Source organism: Crocodylus siamensis, chromosome 7, assembly GCF_052110815.1.
Source record: "Crocodylus siamensis isolate JL-2025a chromosome 7, ASM5211081v1, whole genome shotgun sequence".
Lineage (NCBI taxonomy): Eukaryota > Metazoa > Chordata > Crocodylia > Crocodylidae > Crocodylus > Crocodylus siamensis.
Window position 1 is genome coordinate 78,910,185 of NC_143401.1, and position 16,564 is coordinate 78,926,748.

General features: G+C 40.5%; 1 protein-coding gene across 1 annotated transcript in view; it reads right to left on the bottom strand.

Moving 5' to 3' along the window:
* The window catches only part of FANK1 (fibronectin type III and ankyrin repeat domains 1), a 64,381-nt gene that overhangs the window by 21,328 nt on the left and 26,489 nt on the right, over positions 1-16,564 (bottom strand). The window contains exons 2-4 of the mRNA XM_090056736.1: positions 12,981-13,158; positions 8,724-8,848; positions 1,184-1,265 (exon numbers count right to left, since the gene is read on the bottom strand). Coding sequence (XP_089912862.1) covers positions 1,184-1,265; positions 8,724-8,848; positions 12,981-13,158 — 385 coding nt within the window. The remainder of the gene's footprint in view (positions 1-1,183; positions 1,266-8,723; positions 8,849-12,980; positions 13,159-16,564) is intronic.

The following is a 16,564-nucleotide window of genomic DNA, read 5'->3' on the forward strand; positions in this document are numbered from 1 at the left end:
AAAAAGAAAGACTTGTATGTACTAGCTGATCTCATGATGACTATGAGCCATCTACATAAGAAAGGAAGTATGACCTAGGATGTACCAGGCAAAGTATTTCCAGCGGAAGTAAGAATTAATATAGGCACTAGTAAGATTTTGTCTGGAATATTATATAAAATTTTCATCACTGAATTACAAATGGTGCAAATTCAGAGAAAAGCCCCTAGGACAATCAGGGAAATTAAAAGGAAAAACCTAATGTAGAAGGGATGACTACTCTCTAAATACACCAGTGGACAAACAATGAATTATGCTAAGGGCAATACTGGCACAAAAACAGAGTGGCCAAGAATAAATTTCAGCCAGAAACGAGAAGATTTCTAACCATCAGAGGGGTGGAGATCTGGAAAAGAAGGGGTTCTAAGATAAATGGGTGCAAAAAACCTAACTAGTTTTAAAATAGAGCTTGAAAAATTTGTAAACAGGCTTCCTGCAATAGAAGCTCCATTCCAATCCTGTGTCTTAAGTTTCTATCCACATACAAGTGTGTGGTTAAAACAGAAGGCCCTACCTTGATCAACTAATTCAACTTACAATGAACTACAGAGAAAAACCTCCACATCCTAAGCCTAATATTAATCTTGTGCATATCAAAAATGTCGTTCTGAATGCTTGAGATATTAAGAAAAAAGAAAGAGAGAGACAATCTTTGCCTGCCACATATAAAACATTCCAGGATTCAGTTCCACAAGCAAGATCCCTCTATGCTTTCTTTGTGAGGGAGAATAGACAATGAAAGACAATTTAAAATAGAATTCTAGGGAAGGGGTATGGGACATGGAACATACACATATCTATTGATTGATCAATAGACAGATATATCAAATGGACAACAGAACTCATGCAGATAAGCAACTTGTCTCTCTTCTTCAAGTGCTATTTTATACATATCCTTGAAATAAAATGGCTAGATATGAATAGCATATTCCATCTAAAGGTGCTCTACTGATCTGTATAATGATACAAAAAGGCTAATTTGTTACTTTTTATTATCATAAAATTTACACTGTAATTTTTAAGACAACAAAACTTGCTTTTTGAAACAAAGTGCAATAGCATCATGCAAATCTATATAGCACTAAATTACACTTTCTGCATATTTTTTAACATGAATATGTTTTTAACCTGAATATGTTCTCACCCTCGCTGAAGAATGTTGAGAACTGCATCTACATCATTCATACTGACAGCTCGATGGAGTTGCTCTCCGCTCATTGGCTCTCCTGAAAAACACAAAGCATGGAAGTACTTGCAGTACTGTTCAGACACAGACTCGTTCTACTGGTGTTGCCAAGTATTAAAATGCTGCAGGTAAATGGCTAGCTTTCACATTTTTCAGTATGGCATTTTGATATTTTCCATTTATTACACTAAAGAACAGACTAACTCACAGTTTCATAGCTGTTTTATTTCGAAGATGATTTGTCAGCATCCTTCACACAATATAATATAGGGTGTTCATTATTAATATTTATTAGACCAACTAAATAGATGGAGAAAAGTTCTTTTTCAGGCTTTGAGGCACAAACACTCTTCTTCAGGCATTTAGATTCTCTATTATATGTTCTCCAAAGTAGAAAAGATGCTAAAATAAACAAGAAGTCTGTGGAAAATGCAAATGAGTAAAAGGTTAGAAGTCAATGGGTAGGGCTGGGGGGAAAGAGGGAAATGTGAAAGAATGCAAGTGGTTAGCTTGAGGCAGGTTACCTGGTGTGTCAGATGTCAGGCAGGTTGTAATTTTTTCAAACTATTTAGTTGGTCTAATAAAAGATATTATCTATCCAAAGAACCTTACCTATGTCCTTAGACCAACATGGCTAACCAACAAGCCTGGTGTTATTAACATTTACATTTGTATTACCATTCCTTTAAAAAAGTTTCTATTTTAGAGTTTAGTCACGTTATATAAGTCTATATTAGAGGTGAAGCCATGTCGGACAAACTATCATATTAGAGACTTGCTGCTTAGTCAAGACAGTCCAGTCTCACAATTACTGCAGTGCCCAGTATTGTTCCTTTATTTTTGTGAGATGGGAGACTTATATGAAAAAGAAAAGACACAACCAGAGTAACAGAAGGCTCAACTGAATCCAATGTCATAGGTGAAGAATGTTCTGGCTCCCCAGTTCTCTCTCCGTTCTGCCTTCAAGGGCAAAACTGCTGTGTCTGATTAGTGTTTGGACCATTATCAGCCTACTCACCTCATTAACATACCCTCCTAGAGCCCATTTGTCACAAATAAAAATGAGAGACAAACAAACACTCTTCAGAACTGGATCAACATCTGTTCCAGACTTCCGCTATCATAACAAAAAACAGTTGTAAAATGAGTCCTAATGAGCCCAAGTCACTTATGTTCATACATGAAATTCCCAATTTTTCTGGGCCACTACTAAAATAGATCATATCCTATGGTAAATGGAAAAGAATGTATTTCTTATCCCTAGCCCACCTCAGTGTTAGTTTTAATAATGGAGATAGGCATTAATTAATGAAAAAATAACCTTCTGAATGCAGAGTGGTATCTCGCCTATTTATAGAGACCATAGCAAACAAATCTGAGAACCTAGGTCCAACACAAAGTGTCACAGGTCTCTCTCACGCAAATTAACTAAATCTAGCTATAATTGGTTCCACTCTGAAGAAATACGGGTAACAATGAAAAGGGGCATATAAAAGGCCTGTGTTGTGGAAAGGCTACATGCAATCAAACACTAAACTTCAGAAAGCGGAAGATTTTAATCTGATTATTGTTCTGTTACCTGATGTTAGGATGCCATGTTAGACAAACCATATTATAAAACAAACTGTTATGATTAGAAACATTTCAGTTTAAAAGGCTTCATATAGCACATCTTATACAACTTGTACATTCAATAGCTGACACCAATTACATTTTTGGAAATTATATGTTAAATTGTAGCGCTGCCATTTAAAGCAAGATTAAGGAACTGGAAGTGTTTAAAGAAAGACGATATGGAGGTTTAGTTTGAAAATAATACAGCTGTCATCTGTTCCAACATGCCTACAGAGCTTATAACTTAACAAATCTCTCCTGAAAGGGTACAGACACTTCACAGTTATCAGTTTTACCTTTATTTATTTGCCTAAGCACTTGAACCTGCTTTAATTAAAATAAAAAATAGCACAGTACTTTAAATCTGAATTTTGCATTCTTTCTGCCATCTGAAGGCCATATTTGCAAGGTATCCCAAAGCTAGTACTTTTCAAGGAAGCTAATCAAGGCCTGAAAAGTCACAAAAAAGTCATCCAGTAAAGCCAAAAACTCTGCCATCCCAGCAGGAAGAAGGAAAAAAAAAGAACGGAGGCCACAAGTGAGAGTAGCAGGGGAAAGCAGGAAGAACAAAAGTAGGGGCAAGAAGGGGAAAACAGATAAGGAGAATAATGGAGAAAACACAAACAACAGGAAAGCAATATTGCTGTAGTTACTAAAATAGTTTACAAGGAAGAAAAAGTGTCACAGAAAGGGGAAAATGACATGCTTTAGAAAAAGAGGAGAGAAAATGAAGAAAGAAAAAGAGAAAAGACATAATACAGCATTTTGGTGGATAAGATTCAATTAATGTAATTTCTAGTTTCACTATGCTGCTTGGGAAAATGCTTCCCATTACAGCTAGACTGTGACGCCTAACCACAAATCTAAGTTGAGAGCAAGGAAGAACCATAAAGGTCCTGGGGATGCTGAGTCTCAACCTCCCTAGTTATGTAGAGAAAAGATCCATAACTCCCCTCTCACCCCAGTGCCACAACCATCCCACAATGGACCCTTACTAAAATCTTTGCCTATATGTCTCTGTTTCCCAACTCCTTTCTTGGGCTCCTGACTGGCTATATCAATCTCCTGTTTTTCAGGCAGTCTCCTGGGAGGTTGGGTAAAAGTGCCTGAAATAATTTATGGGCTATATTCTCTATTAATTTCCTCCCACTCTAGACAGACTAATCAGATTTTGCTTAGCAGTCCAAAGAAGCTCTGTAGTCGCTGGGCAAAAACTGGAAGAAAGGAAGGACTTCCCCCACTTAGTTTACTCTGCCTTTCTAGCACATAATCTGCATGGAGGAGAACATTTCCTTGAGTTCCTCCAGTACTGTCATGCCCTAATATTGCTGCCTTAGCAGGAAAACAATACTCTAGAGAGGAAGGAGAGCCTTAGGTAATAACCTAGGGATGTGCCAAATAGAATATTTGAAAGGTTGAAAAGAAAGAAGCCAGAAAAGAGATAGAGAGAGCTAAATTCAAAGTGAAAGGAAAGGAAAATGAAAGAGAAGGGAAAGTCTAGGAAATATTCAGAGGAAGGGATGGGATGTGGGAGATGGCTGAAGCAAACTAAAGTAAATTTCTGGATGGGATGGAAGAGAAGAATCGATAGATTTGATGGACTGGGAGGAAATTGATGAATTTGGTATGAACAAAGGTATTATACAAATAAGGTACTTACTCCACATTTCTCAAATATTCAAATCTGTAAAAAAAAAAAAAAAAAAAAAAAAAAAAATCTCCATATTTCCCCATCTTCCAGGCCTAACTGTTGAAAATAGAAAAGAAAGTGTTGGAAGAACATTACTGATGATGATTTGCTATGGAACAAAGCTAAATGGGGCAGTACTTTTAAAAAAAATGTTGCAACACATTGACAGATATCTGTTTCCTTAATTTCAAGCCCCCAAAACTCAAGCTAATGTTTATCAACAGTATAGACCATCACAGTTATTCAGTCTATATTTACATGTGTGATGTGGAAGAGGGCACAGAATGCTTATTCCACTTTTCCATTTAGATTTCCACCAAATAACATGTTAGCAAGAAACATTCACACACAATAATACAAAATATAATAATAATAATAATAGTGGTAATAATAATACACGAAGCCAAATTATTTGAAATCTTGAATGATTAGTATAACTGGATGGAGAAGCAGGACCTATGTGTGTTGCCTACATATACTGATTATTGCAATTTTCCTTATTTACACTCCAGTTTACATTTTTTAAAATAATCTTCAAAACTCTAGATTCTTCCTTGGCATTGCCTTTGCAAATATCCTCTGTGAAGGTCACACATTTGTGTGTGGCAGGTCATGTAGTTCCCATAGCAACCGTGACGTGGCTCTGCAGATGCCATTTATTTGAAAAGGCTACCTGGTTACATAAAGAGTCAAGGGTTAGAGTCATCAGGTCTAGGGGAAATAAAAAATGAAATATAATGTGAATTTTGTTTTAGGATATTTTCCAAATTGATTCCTTTTTAAAAAGAAACAAACATTAGATGGGAAATTTAAGCATGCTTGCCTGCATTTTCATGAGCATTCTGACCAATCACAATAAACATAATGATTAGATGAGTAAAATGAATCTGCCCAGGTGAAGGTCATGCATTTGTCTTTTTTAAATAAACCCTTCATGTATTGTAAAAGTGGTTCAGTTGCAGATGTGCAGGCAATCATGCCATAAAGTGGCAATAACACCTTTATTTATAGAATTTAAAGCTCCATTGAGAGCAGTGAATAAATGATGAGCTCATTGGTGAAGACATTCACCAATTAACAAGCAGCAGCTGTTTGTCTTTCTTTTTTTAGGGCCCAATTGATTAAACTGCATGCCTCATTTAAGCAGGATTCTCTTGTACTTTACCTGGATAAGAGAGGTAGAACACCTATTTTTGGAACAGAGTAGTTGCTCTTCTGATTTATTAAACCTCTTTCCAACTGAATGCAAATTAGAAACCTGTTTTGTGTTATTGTACATACATATAGAGACTATGAGTTCATGAAAATACTTCCTATAAACACAATAGTACATTTTAACAGCAAACAGTTTGTCTGGAAAATTATTCAGTTTTAAACTATATTTGCTTTGCTATATAGTAAAAAAAAATACTATAAAAACTGCCATACCACTAGGAAGAATGAATGGTCCAAAAGTATAATCATGGCTAGGGACAGACATTACAGTAAACTGGGTTAAGTGACCAGAAACTGGTTTAAACCTCTAACAGAACAGATGTTCAGTGCACATAAACTAGTTTTAAAATGGCTGAAACTGGTTTGAGATAAACCTGGTTGAATGTAGAATCAGACTTGACTGATTTAGGTCAAACGGGTTTATGTAATGTCTGTCCCTGACTCCTTCCTTGTTTAACTTAAAACAGAGTTCCCCAGCATCCCAGATGCTTTGTAGCCTTGTGGGGGGACTCTCTGCTCCAGAGCAGGGCTGGCCCCTCCCCTCTGGCTGGAGCCTCCGCACAGACAGCAGGCACAGCAGTGGCTGCCTGGCTTTCCCCTACCCCCCCACATTTCCCTGCTCAAGCAGGGCTTCCCTCCTCCCCTCTCCCACAGCACGGACAGTAACCGGCATGTGGTATGCTAGCTAATGCTGAGAGGTGTCTGTGTAAAGCAGACAGGACAAAAGTAGACAGGACAGTGTCCGCTAGGGCTTTTTGGAGCTAATCAACAGGTAGGTGGTAATGTCCCTCCATTCCGTTCTTGGAAAAAGCTGTTTAAGAGCTTGAACTAATGAGAGGCTTTTGTTTTGTTTTGATGAGCTGATAAATGCAATCAACTCTCTGTGTAACTCCCTGCTGGTTCCATCGCTGGTCAGGAACAGCGAGTGGGGACAGGAACCCCCCCCTAATCAAAGTGCCCTGCTGGAGTCTGGTCATGCCCCTGCCCCCTTAGCTCAGCACTACAGAAAAGAAAGGAGGGCTTCTTTAGCTTCTAGAGCCACTAGAAGGAAGCCCCCCTGGTTTCTGAGCCACTGCAGGCACGTCCCTGCATTTCTTCAGTCCAGAAGGAATGTCTTCATGTTTACAAACTGGTTCACCCTAACCAAGTTAAACTAACCTGCAAAGATTGAATCAATTCAGGCTCAGGCTTTTGAATGTCTGCCCCGGCCTCTGCATTTATCAGAGGACTTCAGATTAGACAATACTGGTCCACAGACATGCCACAGAATTGCAGTAAATGTACCATATGAAGATTACATTATTTGAAGATTTCTACTTATTGATACAATGTGATGTGAGAGTTTGATCACAGCCTACAAATTACCTAACAAGGAAAACAGAAATGTTATAGTCTTGGCTTACCAATCTAACATAAAAGGTGTAACAAGTTGCAATGCCTGGACGTTGAAGCTTGACAAATTCAGAATAATTTAAAAAGTTAAGAGAGAAGGTAGCTAACAACTGAAACAATTTACCAAGCACTCTGGTAGATTCTCCACAACTGAAAATCTTTAAAAATCTAGATTTTTTAAATATGCCCTAGTTCAACCACACCTATTAGACTTGAACTATGAATTAATTCAGTTAAATCCTTTGGTCTGTATTATGCAGGAAGTCAGACTACATAATCACAGTAGGCCCTTTAGATTTAAAAAATGTATGAAGACTCTTAAGCATGTTGTTTATATCTTGCATACCAATAACCCTAAAGTATAAAATCATGTAATCCAACCAATTTGCTGAAAAACTTGAAGTTCATTCTCTAAACTCTCAGACTCAGAGGGCTCATATGTAAGGATCTGCTACAAACAGCTGATTCGTTTATTCTCCTTTCTCTAGGGATATCACTGGGGCAGTGAATACCTCAGATATACTTAAGAACATACTTCAACCATCAACAGCATCTACTGGTATTTACATAATGCCAGAGTGGGGGAAATGTCTGGCAGGATATGGTAGGGTTGCTCTAGTTCTGGTAGAATGGGTGAGGCTCTCCTTGGGCAAATTAGCAGCTCCTCAGGTGGGTTTCCCTCCATGATGGAGCCAAATCAGCCACAATCCACTGCCTCCAGACTCAGTTACTCTAAATAAACTGCTTAAATAGAAAATGCCAGACAACATGAAAAATGTGTTACTGGGCATATTGCTGTTCACAAGGAATGGCTCTCTGCTCTATCACTTATAAAACTGGAAGAGGTGTCTCATGTGTGGAAAGCATCTGTGATAAACACATTCATCTGCACATATTTTTGCTAAACCCATAAAACAAAAATGGTAACATATCTTTGTAGCATGCTCTCTTTTCCACTCCTCCTGTTGTTCCTTTCCTGAAAAATTCCAAATATGCCTTCACCTCTGAAAATCTTCTCACCAGCTCCTAAGGACCTCCCTAGTTCCACTGAGACCATACCTCTTCCACGTGACCCAATTTCACTACGCTGCTAGGAAAGGTATCCTTTCTGGCAGTGCAAACAGCAGGATTTATATCCTTCTTCCCTCCCAACTTGATAAACAATTCTCCCTGTAAAGAACTCTTTTCTTTCTGATTCTTTCAGTTTTAGTAAGCCTTATTTTGGGTTAAAATATTAAATACTACAGCAATTTTTGTTCTTCTAATGCTAACACTTGCTTTAGGAAAACATAACAGTGAAACTGAAATAGGGAAATATTTTTTAAACTACCACGTTAGAGACTATTAAATAACCATACAGTCCATAGGTACAACAAAATGCATAATGAGTGATTTTAAAAGCATAAACATAACAAACTGGAATAACATAACCAAATGTACACACATGCATGCTCATGCTAAAATTTATTTACAAAATACACGTTTATGTTTCTGAGCATTCCTAACAACATCATAATAAATTATTTCAATTTTTCTGTGGGTTTTTATAACTTGTCATTTTATAACAAATTAAAATTCTGTACTTACTAGTAGTTGATACAGAGACAGCAGAACTATAAGCATTTTGGCCTTCAGGGGTAGTGACCTTCAATCGAAATCTGTAAGCTGTTCTTGGTTCAAGACCATCCACAACAAACTGTCTAGCATATCCTCTAAAAAAAAACTGTATTAAATTCAAATAGTATTTTTCAAATTTGGCAAACGTATGCACATTGTAAGCGTTGCAAGCATAATGTTCTGGGAACCTATCTTTCAAAAATACAGCTGCCTAACTGCTCAAAGCAAAATGACTGCTCAGTTGTGGAGCTCTACTCCCACACAGATTCACCTGCAAAACGTAGGCTCAAAGGCCCTGTCTGCATAGGAAAGTTTTGAGTGTAAGCTAAGTTGTGAATTTAAACCAATATACCAGCATTCATCACCCCCTCCATAGCTGCTCTTATTCTAATATAATTGTGGATTTTTTTCAGTTTAGCCTATGCCACTTAGAAAAAGCTTTAAATCAATGTGACAGAAGCCACTTTTACACTAGAATAGCAGTATAATTTTACCAGGAAACTATTTTGTGTTTCACAGGCTTGATGTATAAGTGTAATTAACATAAGCTCTGTATGTAAATTAGATATTTTTAAAAGGAAACAGTAAAGTAGATATATAAAACCATTTTGCTCACACAGCTAGCAAATTTGTGCATGCAGTTGCTATGACTGTATTTAAACTTAATTATGCAATTGTGCTTATCTTTGAAAGTGAAAAATACTAAATATCTACAGGTATGTTGTCATTTATAATTTAAGTACATTCAGCAGTTGGAATGACTTAATCGGAGGGAAGAACAGGTTTTTAATAATCTTCCTTTAACACCACAAACAAATTCAAAAGATCAATCAAAACATTTACCAAAACTCTACAAAACCTACCACGTAATGCCTGCTGAATTCCAAGACACAAAAGCCTCCTTCCTTATTAGAAATTATTTTAAAATTAAAAATGTCTTAAAATGTCAAGTTTAGTAATAATCAAGAGACTGGTTTGGCAAAACATAAAAAACTCCACATTGATACAGTCTAATTCTGCCACCTAGTGACAGCTCTTACACTGAGTTACGTTCCAAGGACACTGTGTGCCAGAGCAGGAAACATAGTAGTCTGGGAAGTGAGCAGCTTGCGCTGCAAATTGCAATCAATGCAAAATGCTTGGGTTAAGAAGTAAGTAGTCTCATTTCCTGGGACCCCAGGGGAAGGCAAAGTATAATGTGAAGCATACTAAATTCTTGTCAATCCATGAACTGCTTTAAAAACTATTTGTTCCATTTACAAATAAAGATGCAGCTCCATAGACAACAACATGAGAGAGAGAAAAATAGAAATGGAACAGATAATTTAAGCCACTTAATATCCCTAATCACGCTCATTATTTCATCCCATATGCCTCCATGAGCTGCACTAAGCTAACTAATCATGCTTCACATTGATCCCAAAAGTAGAAGTGGAATAGAGTGACTTAATAATATCCATTCTGTAAGAGCAGGAACTAAAGCTCTTCCACTTACACATTTTGCTGCAACTCATGGAAAGAAAATAGATAATCTCATATCCAGGCAGTTCCTAACTCTTAAATACTGTAAATTTTTGTGGAGAATGGCAATCTTGCTTCAGCTGACTCTACCACTTTATAGACCTGCTGGCCAGAAGCTTACTTGGTAGGCCAGGTGTCTAACTTATTCTTTTTCTCCCAGTTATCAGTCAGAGAAGGACAAGCTTCTTCTAAACTGCACAGCTTGAACCAATAAACAACTGAACTAATGTTGTTTTCGATTGGGAAGGGCAGGGGGAGGCCTGCACTGACCCAGGCCGGTAGGCAGGGAGCGCTAGAGCATGTCTCCCAGCCTGCTGGTCACTGTGAGCCCAGCCAAGCGGGCCATCCCTGACTGGCTCCCCAATACATGCTCCCAGCCCCCTGCTGTCCCCCCACAGGGGCTTAAGGAGCCCCCTGTCCAGGTGATGGACCCTTTGGGGGAGCCTCCCCCTCAGGGGGTTTCCCCAGCCCAGGGGAGCCAAAGGGAATTCCCCCTCTCTCCATTCCCAGCTGCTGATTGCTTCAGGCATTGCCACAGGAAAAAGGAAAAACAAATCCTCCAACCTGTCCATGCAGCCCAGTACTGGGGTACTGGGCTCTCCCCATCCCAGCCCTGGGTCCCCCAGCCCAGGGCAGCCCCAGGGAGCTGAAGGGAATTTTTGCTCTCCTGAACCCCACAGCTGCTTGCCTCAGCCACTGTGAGTCTCAGGGCCAGCCTGGGACACCCTCAGGGAGTGGAGGGAAATTCTCCCGCTTCTCCATAGCTTGTTTTGCCTCAGCTGCGAAGGAGCAGAAGAACTTCCATCCACCCCCTGAGGCTGCCTTGGGTTGGTCCTGAGACTTGCAGTGGCTGAGGCAAGCAACTGTGGGGTTTGAGAAGGCAAGAATTCCCTTCAGCTCCCTGGGGCTGTCCTGGGCTGAGGGAGCCTGAGCTGAGATCAGGGGAAGCCCCACAAGTCAGGGGACCCCAGTGCCCCCATGCCAGACTGCATGGGCAGGCACCCAGCCTGGAAGGCTCCTTCTGCCTTCCTCCCATGGCAGTGGCTAAAGCAATCAGCAGCTGGGAAGGGGGAGTGGAGGGAATTTCCTTCTGCTCCCCAGGGCTGCACTGGCTAGGGGACCCCAGGCCAGGGTGGAGGAAGCCCCATGAGGCAGGTCTCCCTGGTGTCCACACCCCTGGGGCTTTGGAAACTCCTTCCACCCTCCCTCCTGTAGCAGTGGCTTAGGCAATCAGCTGTGCAGAAGAGGGGGAGGTAGGATATTCCCCCAACTCCCTGGGCTGCCCTGGGTTGGGGGAGGGCTGCAGAGGGACAAAAAACACCTACCATGGGGGCTTTCCTTCCTCCTGTGTGCTGTGTAGACCTGCGCTAGAGGGGTCCATTCCCTTGCCCCCCACCCCCTCCCTATGGGCTGATGGATGCAGGCAGGAAGTAGGCTGTGGAGCAGAGGGATGGGGGAGTCCCTGCTCCGTTGGAGCAGACAGCACAGCCCAGGGCTGTAAATCATCCTGGGATGCTGAGGGACTGTGAGTTAAATTGAACCAGGAAGGGATCTGTAACAGAAGTTCCATAAACTGGTTTGACCTGAATCAGTTAAGTCTGATACTACATTCACATTTATCTTAAACCAATTCTCCCCTTGTACTCGGCCTTGGTGAGGCCGCAGCTGGAGTACTGTATCCAGCTTTGGGCTCCACAATTCAAAAAGGATGTGGAGAAGCTTGAGAGAGTCCAGAGGAGAGCCACGCACGTGATCAGAGGTCAGGAAAACAGACCTTACGATGACAGGCTGAGAGACATGGGGCTCTTTAGCCTGGAAAAGCGCAGGCTCAGGGGTGATCTGATGGCCACCTATAAATTTATCAGGGGTGACCACCAGGATCTGGGGGAACGTCTGTTCACCAGAGCACCCCAAGGGATGACGAGGTCGAACGGTCACAAACTCCTGCAAGACCATTTCAGGCTGGACATAAGGAAGAATTTCTTTCCTGTTCGAGCCCCCAAGGTCTGAAACAGTCTGCCAGCGGAGGTGGTTCAAGCACCTACATTGAACACCTTCAAGAGTAAATTGGATGCTTATCTTGCTGGGATCCTATGACCCCAGCTGACTTCCTGCCCTTTGGGCAGGGGGCTGGACTCAATGATCTTCCGAGGTCCCTTCCAGCCCTGATGTCTATGAAATTTTGGCCATTTTGAAAGCAGCTTATCAGTTCAATCTCTGCGGCTTAGACTAACCTGCAAAGACTGAACTGATTCAGCTTCAGACTTTTTAAGTGTCTGTACTTAGCACAGAAGTTTTATTGCTGACTTCAATGAAGCCAGGATTTCACTCACTGCCTCCTGACATGCCTCAGTGTACTGACCACCATACAGAACACGAGGTGGTCATGTATTTTGATCCAATGATGTGAATTGGAGTTAACTTTTACATACATGTTAATCAGTTGCCTCAGTAATGCCCTGGCATGACAAAAGCTGTTTGAAACAGGGTAGAAATAGACTCCTACCTGATATAAATAAAAATTTCTAGTGAATCAAAATTTTTAAATAAACATTATATTTTAATAAATGAACGCAAGCAGTCTGCTCTTTAACAAAAACATCATTGTTGTCATCATAAATATTTAGTATTTCAGAAATTTCCATCTTTCAAATATTTTAAAACCTTAAACTAAAAAAGATAAAACTTATTTAACACTGAACCTACCTATAAATGGTACCATAGGTATGTACTTTTGGGTCTTCTTCTTCAATGGAATACTTTAACCATTCTTCTTGAGGTCCTTTTCTTTCCGTTTTGTTTTCTAAATCCCAGGATAATTGAATGCTGTGATGTGAGACCTCACCTACAACTGGAGGATCTGGTTTTAGGACAGCATATCCTTCTAAAAGCAAATCACATATCAAAATATTATTTCTATTCTTCTACATGCTACATTGTAGAAATAGTCTTTATTTGAGATATTAATTGATTAATTATTCTAGATCAGAGTGCTCAACCTCTGGCCCATGGGCCCAACCAAACCCATAAAGACATTGCACCTTACCCATGACGCTCCCCCATGGACAGGAAATTTGGCAGCATGGAATAGCCACCCTCCCCCACTGCCAAATTTCCACATCCCATCAGCCCTCACAGTAAGATCAGGGCTACACCAGGCCCCCTTCCCCCTGTGTGGCTGAATCAGGGCAGGGCCCCACCGCCCTGTGTACTAAATCAAGGCCACTAGCTGGATCCAGCCTGTGAACAGACTGTGCACTGCTCATCTGGCTTGTCAGGCAAAAAGGTTGGACCCTACTGTTCTAGATCTGTTTTAGATATTGCACCATTCAAATCTATTTTTATGACTATACGGTTTGCCCAAGAACACTGACTCCCAAACTAATGGTTGCAACTCTATAGAAATCCTATATTGGGAGAGTTGAATTCACCACAGAAGTGGGGTCACATACCTAGAGAGATCAGGAATTAGTGCTCAACAACATACACAAATTAACAGGACCACCACTGATGTTTTGCATCCCTTAATCTTACTAATGTAATTACATTTTAGCTTACTATTGGATGGGAAATAACCTTGCACAATAATTATGTGTGTCACTTTATAAATATAAACCAGAGACAGAGCAATGGGGTTGGAGCAATATAGAGTTTGAGTACTGGTTGTGTTTAAGAACCAGTGTATGTATCTATATGAAAAGAAACTCGAGCAAGAACGTTTCTAAGATTCCTAAAATTTGTTCAAAACTAAGTGGAAGTCTATGGGTTGCTGTTTATCAATAGTGAAGTCGTCTAAAGCCATGAAACAAAAACAAACAACCAAAATATTGAGGGATAAAGAAATAATAATGATCAGTTAATTAGATTAAAATTTCACTGCTTTGCTCATTTCAACCAATTAGTGAAAGTTCCCTTCAGTACAATTTGTTTCTAGTCCAATTCCAAATCCCTTCATTTATATAGTCCAGCAATATATACTGACCCTATATCATATTTCAAAATGAACAAGGTATGTTGTAAACTCTTACGTACTTCCAGGTGTATGAACAAGTCGCTGCTTAATAAAACAAAAGTGCTCTTTCAAACCTTGAGAATGTATTGCATAAAAAGTACCTGTTTTTCCTCCTATAGTATTGAGATATATGACAGTACACAAAGATAAACACTGGTGTGTAATGTACACCAAAATGAGTTACAAAACTATTAATGAAGAAGATACTGTACACTGAGATACATGGTATACATTTCCTTAGACAAGTGGTGTCAAACTTGCCTTTGCCCTCCAAGCTAGATCTAAGACCACAGGGGTCCTTGAAAACCAGGTCCAGATCCTCTAATCACACAGGATGGGATACAAAACTACTAGATTTTCCCCCAAAGATACAGATGACAAAGCAAGGGCCTCAGACTCCTATTTGCCAAAAGGCAATGAATTCAACAACTTCAGGAAATTTTCTTGGAATATTTTCAATACCCCACCTATTCATAGATTCATAATAAAGACTATAAAAATGATGATCTTGACATTAATTTCTCGTAACATTAATTTTAAATTTTACACTGCTCTATGATGGAAAATACATCCTTTATTATGGCACAGTGTTGCCCTTCAGCCATAAAATAGGGAAACTGTTCATATTCACCATTAATAATTCAGTACCGCTGAAGCAATTAAAAAAATAAAAACAAAAACCTTGCCTACTGATAACATTTTAATTCACAAAACCATTGTAGAAAGCTGTAAATGTGAGCCCATGAGAAAGGAAATTTTCCACGTCATCCAGTTTTTGTGCAGAAATATAATTCCAGGCAAGCTGATTCTTGCAGATGAAGTTTAGTACACAACTACCTGTCCGCTGAACAATCACAATTATTTTTATATAACTACTACTATTCACCTCCACCACTTCATTCCTCCTCTGGTTCTTTTTCCATCACTTCTCATTCATGGGCAGTGTCACAACAACTTTCTCTTGGTTAGACAGGGCTATTTCTTCCTGGGTTCTGCACTTGCTGCAAAGCTATGTGCATTGGCAGCAAGTATGGGGTGCACGTGGGTGCATGTGCACCCCCTGAGCATGGCAGTGCACTCCCTGCAAAAAGGCACTGCTGGCAGGCAGTTGCTGCTCACCACTCCCCACCCCATTCTGCCAACACCACTAGCGGCATCTGTGGGCAGTCCACGATTGCTGCTGGCCACTGCCGACACTGCCAGTGGTATCTGTGGGTGGTCACTGATTGCAGGTCGGGACTCGCCACCCCCCAACCCACTGCCAACAGCGCTGTGGCTGCCTGTCAGAGCTCCCCAGTTGCCACTGCCATGCTCCCACTGCCAACAGCACCACCACCGCCTGCAGGAGCTTGCCATGGCCCCTCAGCCTTCTGGGGCACACAGCATTCATGGCTTTGTGCATTCTCTTCTTCCTCAGAAACAAGGAGAGAGAAACTGGGCTCTGACTTTGGTCTTCTTTGTGAGATGGCTTGGTAACTAGAGTACTTTCAAGTTTCTTTCTGCTCTTCTAATACAAACCATTATAGCACTAAACTTGACATTTTCACAAGCTCTTTGCATAGCATCTATAATTCCACAATTGTGATACAGTGTGCAATACTTAGTTCTCATTTTCTCTTACTGCTGTCACTAATTAAGATGTATCAAACGAAGGTTTAAATGCAAAACAAACTCCAAAAAGAAGTGTGGTACAAGAACTGTAATGGATAACCGAACAAAATGCTCTGGAAACTGCAGGGTTGGCCCTAAGGGGGTGTAAATCGGAGCAACAGCCCCAGGCCCTGAGCGTTGAGGGGCCCCACAGAGCCAGGTGGAGAGGCCACAGTTGCTGTGATCGAAGTTTAGCCCACCCGCCCTCACAATGGGTTGGATGGCTCTTTGCCTGTTTTGGCCAGAAGTTCCGGCCACCACCCATCCCGCCACGTCCAGCGTGCCCAGGCTTTCACTCCCTGGCATAAGTGTGCCATGGGACGGGGAGGGAGGCCCCATGCAGGCTGCTTTGCCGCAGACCCCAGATCCGGCACCCTGCAGGGATCATCTCTGGGAACCTGAGGTAACGTCAAAAACTAAGAGACTGAGAGCCCTGGATTTCAGTGTATGTTGGAAGTACTAACATTGCAAAAAGACTGTCACCTTCTTTACTTCACAGCATCAACAGATACGGTTTTCTTAAAACTCAGTATTATATTAAAACTAATTAATACGTTTTTCAAAACTAATTAATAGTATATAAGTTCACTTTATCATGCCATCTAAAGAGCCATTAAAACTATGTATA